Source organism: Castanea sativa, chromosome 1 (assembly GCF_040712315.1).
Source record: "Castanea sativa cultivar Marrone di Chiusa Pesio chromosome 1, ASM4071231v1".
NCBI lineage: Eukaryota > Viridiplantae > Streptophyta > Magnoliopsida > Fagales > Fagaceae > Castanea > Castanea sativa.
Genome location: NC_134013.1, coordinates 47,831,092 through 47,841,809, shown reverse-complemented (window position 1 = coordinate 47,841,809; position 10,718 = coordinate 47,831,092). Strand labels below are relative to the sequence as shown.

At 34.1% G+C, this 10,718-nt stretch overlaps 2 protein-coding genes across 5 annotated transcripts; one reads left to right on the top strand and one right to left on the bottom strand.

The window, feature by feature from the left end:
* The first annotated feature begins 1,944 nt into the window (after positions 1-1,944).
* On the top strand, positions 1,945-7,690 carry LOC142621825 (protein ABA DEFICIENT 4, chloroplastic). 3 transcript variants are annotated; one of them, XM_075795192.1, is made up of 6 exons: positions 1,945-2,303; positions 3,325-3,528; positions 5,532-5,632; positions 6,938-7,066; positions 7,169-7,257; positions 7,331-7,690. In XM_075795192.1, the coding sequence occupies exons 2-6, from the start codon at positions 3,357-3,359 to the stop codon at positions 7,464-7,466; spliced, it is 627 nt and encodes a 208-aa protein (XP_075651307.1). In that variant the 5' UTR covers positions 1,945-2,303; positions 3,325-3,356; the 3' UTR covers positions 7,467-7,690. The 3 variants fall into 3 exon arrangements, with proteins under 3 accessions (XP_075651307.1, XP_075651304.1, XP_075651306.1); XM_075795189.1 differs by having other exon boundaries at positions 1,978-2,303; positions 3,312-3,528; XM_075795191.1 differs by having other exon boundaries at positions 2,019-2,303; positions 3,330-3,528.
* On the bottom strand, positions 7,329-10,095 carry LOC142621824 (uncharacterized). 2 transcript variants are annotated; one of them, XM_075795187.1, is made up of 4 exons: positions 9,677-10,095; positions 8,406-8,679; positions 8,111-8,310; positions 7,329-8,028 (listed from the first exon to the last, which is right to left on the bottom strand). In XM_075795187.1, the coding sequence occupies exons 1-4, from the start codon at positions 9,970-9,972 to the stop codon at positions 7,653-7,655; spliced, it is 1,146 nt and encodes a 381-aa protein (XP_075651302.1). In that variant the 5' UTR covers positions 9,973-10,095; the 3' UTR covers positions 7,329-7,652. The 2 variants fall into 2 exon arrangements, with proteins under 2 accessions (XP_075651302.1, XP_075651303.1); XM_075795188.1 differs by having other exon boundaries at positions 8,111-8,307.
* Between the last annotated feature and the right edge of the window lie 623 nt (positions 10,096-10,718).

The following is a 10,718-nucleotide window of genomic DNA, read 5'->3' as shown; positions in this document are numbered from 1 at the left end:
TTGATGATCGCACCATTGGCGCCGTAGAGTCGAACCTTTCCGATCGCCGTTGATGATCGCAATTTCGCAGAAGAGAACAAATGTGAGAGCTGTGATATGAAATGAGAAAGAGAGAGTTGAGATGAGAGTCAGACGTAGGAGAGAGAAGAAATTATTAAAATAATCAATACACGAGTTATAGTGATCGTGCATATATCAACCGTCACTGTAGCATTTGTATATTTATACACAACTTTACACCCACTGATGTAGGTGTTTATTTATTTTTTTGGCCAAAATGTGTAAAATAAATGAGTTTTTGTATTATAGAAGAGTATCCACCAACTGATGTGGATGCTCTAATTACGTAACATTTTAAGAAACTCCTGTCTCCCATTTGTTTTGGATTTGTACAGTAATAAACGCAATTTTGTAAACTTAAAAGTATCATTAGCATGTGGGTTCCAGCTAGCTCAACTTGTAAAGTCTTTGATGGTTGTATAAGAGATCTGTGATTCAATCTCCGCTTACACCAAAAACTGATTGACGTCTTAATTTAATAATAAAAGAGCTATCATTAGAAGCGGACGCTATAGGTTGAAACTCTCCCTCTCTGTGCAAAAAAAAAAAAAAGGTACCAATAGCATTATTTATTTAGTACAATATAATTGTCTAGGTATATACATTATACGTTGCCATAACAGATAATAATATTTAAGGTCCGTTAGTAAAATCCCTCAAAATATTAAAAGCCCACTCCACCTCTCTAAAGCCAGCACCTCACGATTTCCCAGGCCAATTCTAAGTGCTCTCTTTTAATCTTTTTAAATTGTCCTCATTCTTTTTTTTTTTTTTTAAACAATATTTTTAATCTTTTGTTATAGTTTCAGACTTACATCCCCCTCATGATCATAATTGAAAGAGAAATAATGCTATAGTAATAATATTTTATTTTTTGACAATAAATTTTGATATAGTCGAGTAATGGAGAAAAAAAATGAGCTCATAAATTTCAATCATGTCTATCATTGACACTCATGACTCAAATATTTTAATAATTATAAAATTTTATTGTGAAAAGGTTATGTTCATACTAACTAGATCAATGAAGATAATTAAAAGAATAGAAAAAATTATTATATTTTTTTCTCATGTATTTAATTCTAATTATATTATATTTTTGTGTATTTATTATAAGGAAAAGAAATATAATTTGAAAGTAAAGCCATTTTTGGGAGTGAGTTGGATTATTGCAGTCATTTTAAAAAATATATGGAAAAAGTTACTGTATTTTTGTTTGCAAACTTTTTTAAAATATAAATGTATTATACACATAATAAATCCTTACCGTTCTTTTTCCATTTTTGTAATTTATTTCCGAACTTTTGAAATGTACTTTTCCTAAAAGATGTTGAATCATTCTCATCCGTATACCTACTATATTATACACGTACTGTATTTTACTAATCACTACCACCAAATTAGATTTCAATAATTAGAGCATTTTTTTTTTTTTTTTGCAAGCAAACTACAATTAACCTCCTAAAAGATTAGGGTAAGGAACAATTATTATTATTATTTTTTTTGAGAATCAGGGTAATGAACAATTAAGTTTAAGACATTTAAAAACTAATTAATTTGACCCATAAACTGTTACTCTTTGGACCAAACTGGTCGGTTTTCAAGCCCCAACCTAAAGCTGATACTGTATTTTATCCTTTTGCTGAGAAAAGCAGTAGTACTTTTTATTTTGATGGATTGGGATATGGAACATGTATTGGAAATGTTTTTTGTTTTGTTTTTTGTTTTTTGACGAATATTGGAAATGTATTTATCTCACCAATAATAAGATGCATAAAAAGATTCTGACATGAGCCTAGCCTAATTTTGCCTCATCTCCTCCAATAAGATAGAAGATACCATATATAGCAACAGAAATAGGGAAGCGCACCCACACGCCACATTATGATAGTGAGTGAGTCCCAAGGCTTTCTACTCACACAAACCTTTGTGGGGACATACGCACTAAAGCTAGTTTTAGTGCGCCATTACCTTCATTTTTCTTTAACGCTTCGCCTTCTGTCTCTCTCTCCCCCTTTCTCTCCCTCTAGCTAAGCTGCTTGTCTGTACTGCGTTGCTTTTATTAGTGGAAAACTGTAACTTCACTGTTTGGAACTCTACATTTGTCTATATATATTTTTTTTAAAATTTTAAAATAGTAGTATATAGTACTAGCTCATGAAGAAGCCATTGGTGTTGACTATCTGGGTTTTGAAAACATGGCCTTCTCTTCTTTCCTTTGCCACTTTCCAATCTCATTCAAGGTTTGCTTTTTATGCTTTTCAAGAATCATTTAATTTTCTCTTTACTGTCTGTCTTTGCTAGTTATAGTTTAGTGCCTAGTAATAAAATCACTCATGCTTGCTTGGGTTTCTTTGGACTTGTATTTCAATTTATCTATCTGGTTATCAACAATTATGTGTTCTATTTATTTATTTTTATGGTGTTACTATTGTCGTTTTGGATGAATTTCTGATTGATTGCAAATGGGTATTGGTCATAGTATGGAATTAGATATATTTTGTCCAAAAAGATACTTCTCTGCTAGAGTTGAGATTGCATTTATAAATAGTTTTGTTTTTCTTTGTAATGCCAAGTGGGTTCTGTTCATAAAAGCCAGCCATTGCACCTGGGATGTATATTTGGTTTTTCATTTTCTTTGCTAGCTATATATTTCGACTACCTAGGGTGATGTTTCTTGAAGATTGAGTTGGTTAATTGAGTTCTGCATAGTGCATACAATCATGAATCATGCCTGCAAATTCATCATCAAGGATGGGACAAGTTAAAAGAGGCAGCCATCATCATATAAAATTTGAAACTAGGGAATTTTCCCCATCTTAAAATTTATCCTATCCCATCAGTGATAGTGAGGGCTCCAAGTTTTTGCAATGGCCCCAATTAAGGTGATACATTTGTGTCTTATATGCTGGAAAAATTACAAATCTAGGCATTCCATTAAAAATTACTAATCGTGTCTGTAAATTTCTTTATTTTTTTGTTCCAGGGAGGTATGAAAGTAGAATTCCATGAACATTCTGATGCAAATTTGAATATCCCTGTTTCTCTATCCACTTTCCTAGCTGTATAGATCATCTGCTGAATCACTAGCAATTAGGTCTTGTTATTGTTCAAAGGAGTTTAAAGTATGATAAAACATGTGACTAACCATAGAGGTTTTTTTTTTTTTTTTTTCCTCCCCTTAGTAACTTCGTGCATATTTTCCAACCTTTCTGGAGTTCCTTACTATCAAGTTTCCATTCTTATCATAGATTGTTCACTCAGGGCAGTCTATAACACCACGGCATGATGTCAGAATGGGTTTTTCTCTTAGAAGTAATGGCTCTGAATTTTGTGGCCAACGGGTTGCAAGAGTGGGAGTCAACATGCACAGGGACTGGAGTTTTCTAGGAGGATCAAAAATTATTTCTACACCAAAAGTTGCAAGATGTGCTCTTTATCAAAAAGGCTCTGGAGTGTTCACTTCACGTAATTTATTTTTGCACCTTTACTACTTTAACATTTGCTTAATGTAGGTACCACTTGCAAAGTTGCATAACTGATTGTAATTCATTTTCTTCCAGTTTCATTTCTTTTAGGGAAGTCTTGAGAGAGGTACATGACATGAGAAATTAGGATGATATGTTTGAAAAGGCCTAGTAATACTAGTGAAACATAGAGCAAGACTAGAGAAAGCTGTAAATCTTAGAAATATATAAGTTTTGTACAAATAGCCTCTCCATTGCAGATTTCAAATTGAAAGACAGTTGCAATGACATTTTAAGGCATCTTTATAAGCTTAGTAAATTTTGTTCCTTTAACTTCTAGCAATGTAATCTTTACTAAAAAATAGAGGCTATAGGGTCCCTAAATAGGCATCAATAAGTATCAGATCAAGAAAGATGATTTACCATTAGCTACTCTATGACATGATGGCCTCTAGCACCAGGCTTTGTGGGAATTGTATCGGTCTACAGTAATCCAAGCTTTCACAGTTAAAAGTCCAAGGTGTTTTGCTTATATTTGATTTATGATAAACATGAAGAAGTAAGCCTCTTAAGCTTTTCAACATTTGTTGAATGTATTTTTAGCTGAAATTACTTCACCTGTCTTCTGTCATTATATCACAATGCGATACCTGAACTCACAATGAAATTATATCAATGCAAGTCATTACTTCATTGAAATTATATAGCTTCCAGCTCAACTCCATTTTTTCATGGTTAACTGTTGGCACCAGAGCAACAGGTTGTGTTGATGATGCTTCTATGAGAGACATCTCTGAAGTAGGTATTCTTAGCCGACCCCAATTTGGATACATCCCTATATGCACAATACTTGATAAATAGAATTTGAAGTAATGTTTTCTAATTGGAAAGGTTTCCCATGATGTGGGATACTTCTGGTTAAGTATTGATACACCTTCAGTATGAGGATGTGAGATTTTTTAGTACATTGAAAATAATTGTAAGCAAAAGATAAAAAAAGGCTTATGACATAAATTTTTTGGTATATTTAAAAACTTGGGATGCTTGAATTGTGAAATATTGTTACCTCAGAACCATAGAATACACAATGATTAGAACACACACACAAATGATGAAAAAGGCTTACAACAAATTTTTTGGCATATTTAAAAACTTGGGATGCTTGAATTGTGAAATTTTTAACCTCAGAACCAAAGAATACACAATGATTAGAATACACAGGGAATAGAATACTTATTACTTAATGTGTCCTCACCATATGGTGTCCTCCTTCTCCAATAATTTTTGTGTTGCTCTATCCATATTTATATTTTGTAGGAAGTAGGTATGCTTAGCTGACCCCAAATATTTGGGATTAGGACTTTGTTGTTATTGTTGTAGGAGATACATATTCTTGATAGAGGTTATTTGAATAATATGCAATCTAGGGGAGCTTTGTAATGTACTTGGAGAGAAGATGGTTGATGGTGGTCTGGAAGTATGTTGGCATTTCTAAAGCATGCTTGAAGAAACATATGAACTTTCTGCTTTAGCATTCCCCCTTCCCACAAATTTTTCCTTACTATAACTGCCACAGCCTTCTATCCTCTTGCTTTTTCACTGGATTCCAAAAGGCATCAAGTTGAAACTCACCTTGCGTTTTCAATCCTTAGGGGCACCTTAATTGTGGCAGAGATTTTTTTTTTCCTGCCTATTAGTTCAATCTTTGTAATTTTGAAGATCCACGTTTTGTTATACTTACCCAAATTTAGGGTGAACAACGATGCCTTGTGCTTGGGTGACCAATTGTTCAATTATATCATTTGGAGCTTTCTAATATGCTTCAGAATGAAGGTTCTGAAAATCTCAAAAATTGTAACAGATATCTACTATAATGAGGCATTTTGTGTGCTGTTATTATAAGCTTAAGCAGAAATTTCCTTCACTTCTTTGGTTGTGTCAGTGATGACTTTCTTGTCCCTATGTTTCATTGTCTACATATCTATTTATTTATTTACTTTGCAGTGTTGTCAGGTTCTCAACTGGCTAGCAGTGTTTTTTCATTGGGAACAGTAGCTGTTCTCCCATTTTACACCCTCATGGTTCTGGCTCCTAATGCTGAACTGGTATGTTTTTTGTATTAATTTGAGATTGGCACTCATTGACTGTTCTTCAGTTTCTGTTTATCATGTGGATCATACAATTTGTTCTTGAATTTTTCATATAATTCCTCAGTTGATGTATAGTTCCAGACATATAGATGTATGCTTTATTTATATTTATTTTTTAAATTAAATACTTTAATATAATAAGAAAAAAAAACAATTAGTAAAGGAAAAATTTACAAGAATTACAATTTTAGAATAAGACTATCTATGAATTCTAAAGAGGGCAAGAAGGAAAATTTCATAACTCTATCATCCAATCTTTATAAATCCCTTCATATAGATTGTTTGATATTATGGGTTGGTTGTTCCACTTCATCAAAAGTTCTACTATTTGCTCACACCAAATTGTCCACAAGAAGCACAAACATGCTGCGTTCTAAGCGTTAGCATTTCTATGCTTTTGAAAAGTCCCTCTCCAAGAGCTTGACATTTGAGTCACCATCCTTGGCAAAATCCATGAAACTCCAAATAGCTTCCACACAGAAAAACCAAATAATCCTCCTCACTACCAAGCATTAAAGTAGAATTTGTTCCATTGATTCCCCCACTACTCTTATCCACAGGCTCCAGTTGGTAAATTGAGGATTTGATCTTATTAGTTACAATCTGGGAAAAACATCTTTCAGACAAAGCACCCCACACTACAGATCATACCAGAATTGAATCTGTGTACCATCCCCATAGAGAATTTTATATAACGTGAAAAAGTATCTCACCTCTGCTTCCTCAAAGCTTTTCCAACGACTAACCCAAGTTTCACCATGTTTGAGAGAGAAAATTTTCCACAGCACCTGTCTTCTTTGGTTTATTTCTTTACCCGTCAGGGTGCAACCTAGTGGTTGGAGGCTTGGGTGAGCTGTAGATCTAAACATCCTGTTTGATGCCCCATAGGAGTCCCTTTGGATTACTTGATACATGGTTCTGATGGTGGGGTTATGTATCCATGGTTTTACTTGTTAGGGGTGGGTTCAAAGGGCCCTGCCTTAGTGAGGTTCCACGTCATAAAAAAAAAAAACCACATCAATTACATTGTAGCTGTGGTGGTTGAATTTCACAATAATTTATTTTGTAAAATGTAGATCACATAATTCCTGTTATATTGAGTGCTTATCACTTCATTTAAACCTTACTTCACAATATTAAGTTTACTGATTCATGTGTTTATATTCTTCTCTTTCTTTCTAAATCCACATGTTCCACTAGCTTGTGAATCCATTTTTTGTCAGTTAGTGCTCCTAATTGATTTAATCACGCATGATTCAGACCAAAAAATCTGTGGAAAGTAGTATGCCATACGTAGTGCTTGGACTTCTATATGCATATCTACTATACCTCTCTTGGACGCCTGAAACACTCCGGATGATTTTTGCAAGTAAATACTTGCTGCCAGAGGTGTGTATTTAACTACCAAATTTGGATTCAACAGCTTTTTTTTATATTAATAAATTTAAAAATTCTTCTGTTATATCTTTTTTTCTTGTGTACTATGCGCAGCTGCCTGGCATTGTAAAGATGTTCTCAAGCGAGATGACTTTAGCTTCTGCATGGATTCACTTGTTGGTTGTAGATCTCTTTGCTGCAAGGTCTCTCTCTCTCTCTCTCTCTCTCTCTCTCTGTATATTGTTGGTTGTAGTTCTAACACTTCACTGAATACAGGCAGGTTTTTCATGATGGACTGGAAAACCAAATTGAGACTCGGCATTCAGTTTCTTTTTGCCTGCTTTTTTGTCCCATTGGAATCCTTACTCATGTCATCACCAAAGCACTGACCAGAAGGTCCAGAAATGCCTGACACAGCATGATGATGATTTACTTTGCAGAAACAACCAAACAATGAATTCATTGGGATTTGAAAAATTTTCAAAACTCTGATTGGAACAAATGTTGTTTCAAAGATCATCAGATATTAATAAAGGCTGAGCTTTCTTGTTTACTTTCATCAAAACTCTAATTGGAACAGATATCGTTTCAAAGATCATCAGAAATTATTAAAGGCTGAGCTTTCTTGTTTCCTTCCATGAAATATTAAATTTACATGACTGGTCATTTCTCTATTTGGATTCAAATCATTACAATATGGATGAACATATAGCACTTCTTCCTTGAGTTGTACCCCAAATTTCTGATCAACTTTCTCCTTGACAAAAGCAATGAGGTCAAGCATGTCTTGAGAAGTTGATCTACCAGAATTTATAAAGAAATTTGCATGGATGTTGGATACCATGGCTCCTCCCACTCTAAAACCTTTCAATCCAGATTTCTCAATCAACTCAGCTGCTGCAATTCCCAAATTAGGTGGATTTTGGAACACTGAACCAGCACTACGTTCACCTGTCGGTTGAGATACTCTCCTCCTGTAAATCAAACCACACCCCTCAAGCATCTCCTAGAAAACAAAATTCTTCAAGGAAGCATAATAATATTTTTAATGACTACCTTTCTAGATATTCTCGTAGTCTTCTTTTTGCTGATCCCGAGGGCTGCAGCTGGAACGTGACTGCAAGAATGCTTCCCAAGTCTTTCATAAATTTAAATGGTGATGTTCGGTAGCCAAATTTGAGATTGATTCTGTTTAGCGTCTGAAACCTTCCATCATTCTTTACAATTTCTACACTATCAACAACATCAGCAGTCTCCTTTAATCAATAAAAAAATTGGAAAACCAATTAGTCCTTCAATCCTGAAACAGTCTCAGAAAACATTCTAACTCAAAAATTAGAATTAGAATTACCTGCCCATTTGCTCCAGCATTCATGTAAGTTGCTCCTCCTACAGTCCCAGGAATTCCTCCAGCAAATTCAAGGCCTGTGAATCCTTCATTTGAACATTGCATGCCCAATTTATTAAATCGAAAACCACTTCCAACTCTATAAATACCGGGTTCATTGCTCTCCAAGAACTCAATCCGGTTCAGAATAACACAACCATCAAAACCCAAGTCGTCAAAAAGACAATTTGAGCCTTTACCGATAATAATAAATCGTATGCTGTGCTCATGACAGTATCTGCAACATTTTAATCAACAAAACCATTAGAAGTGTAAATATTATTTCCTTTGGAATCTCTCTCAACAGAAAATAGATTAAACCTTGTGTCATACACATACATTTAAAGGCAAAAGTTTTCCTAGAAATATAGCCCGTTTGGTAAGAGATTTTTAATAACGTTGTTGAAGTGTTATGAAAATATACGTGGATTAAAAAGTATTATGAAAATATGTATTATGATGTTTAAACACTGTTGTTTAAACAATAGTACCAAACGAGATAATACAAGTTTTGCTTTCCTCCCTAAATAAAATTTTTTTTTTTGTCATTGAAAAATTAAAATATCAACCATTTTGTCCTTTCAACATGTTTAACAGAATACATATTTTTTAGGGACGAAAAATAGAACCCGACTATATTTTAGGAAGAAAAGTGACATAATTTAAGTTCTTTTTTTTTATAGAAGAATTTTAGTTCATTTTTGCCTTTGAAATGTCAATTAGAATTCATTTTTGTCCTTGATGGCTTAAACTATCAAAACAAAGTATTTGGATTTTAACCATCCAAATCCAAATGCAAATGCCCAAATCGTGCTACAGGCATAATAAAGTTGAAGGATGAAAATAAAACTTGAGCTATTTTTAGGGATGAAAAAGAATATTTTAGCCTATATTAAATAAAATTATGGTAACTATTTTAATGAAGCAAAATAAACATAATTTTTTTTTGTAAAATGCCAAAGATCAAGTGACAAATGAGAGCCTGATTGTTATGATTATTTTGTTTGATTTAAATACATTTTATTTTCTCAAAAATATTAATTTATTGTGAGACAGTGAGAGTATGATAGTAATAATAATAATAATACAATGAAACAGACAGATTTACATTTATCTAAGACCAAATAAAATAATTCAGATCCACAATCAATCAAACCAGAAAAAGTAGCAAAGTGTTCGAAACAATTTTTTTTTCTTTCCCTTTTTTGGGGTCTGGAACAAAAGAAAGAGTGAACCTGATAGCAGAAACAAGCTGGGTTTGATTGTGAACTTGGACAAAATAATTGCAAGGTCCACCAATCCCCCAAGTGCTAAGATCCTTCAAGAGCTTGTTGGCACGAATAAAATTCAAGTTCAAACCATCCCTGCACTTCTGGGTTTGCTCTTGTTTGCCGTGACAGTTGCTGTGCTTACATAGAAAGGAGACTGATGAGTTTGTTGGTGATGAATATGAAGTGTGAAATGAAATGGAAGAGTTTTGTGGTTTGGGTTTGGTGAGGTAATTAGCAGTGGGAAGTGAGTGAAGAAGCATAACGTTGGGTTGTCTTCTTAGTTTTTAGTAACATCATCAGCCCATTGTTGGGAGTAGGATTTCGAGTTCCACTTCTGTCACTCTTGTTGATGAGTGTGTCGGAACTACTTGGGAAGTGAAAAAGGGTCTTCGGCTGGTTATACGTAATTCTTTTCTGGATTTTACTAAGAACAAAGTAACTCTTAAAAAATGCTATTTTGACCTACTAAAATCCTACTTTATTATTTTACTACATTATTTTACAATTTTCTATTTATTAGATCTTCTATTTTAACATTATACCATGTTGAAATAATAATAAATAAATAAAACTCAGCAATATTAAAAAATAAAGAAAAAGCAAAAATCAAATCTACCCCATCCTACCACCACCGGCCATCACCCCCACAACCCACCACCACCATTGCCACTGTCACCGCCCATAGCCCACAGCCCACCACCACTCAAATCAACTGAACCACCACTTGCCGCCTACAATTTAAAAAACAAACACAAAACCCATACCACCCCCACAGCCCACCATCACCCACAGTTCACCCATCATTTCAGAACCCACCATCACCACCACTACAACCCACCTCAACCACAAACCAACCACCACAATCAACCCACAACCACCACAATTACTCACCAATATTAGATCAACCCAAAGTGCAGCAAAAAATAAATAAATAAATAAACCCACAACTAGAGAGAGGTTGAGTGAAAGGTGGACAGAGAGGAGAGGAAAGAGGGTGAGATCGACA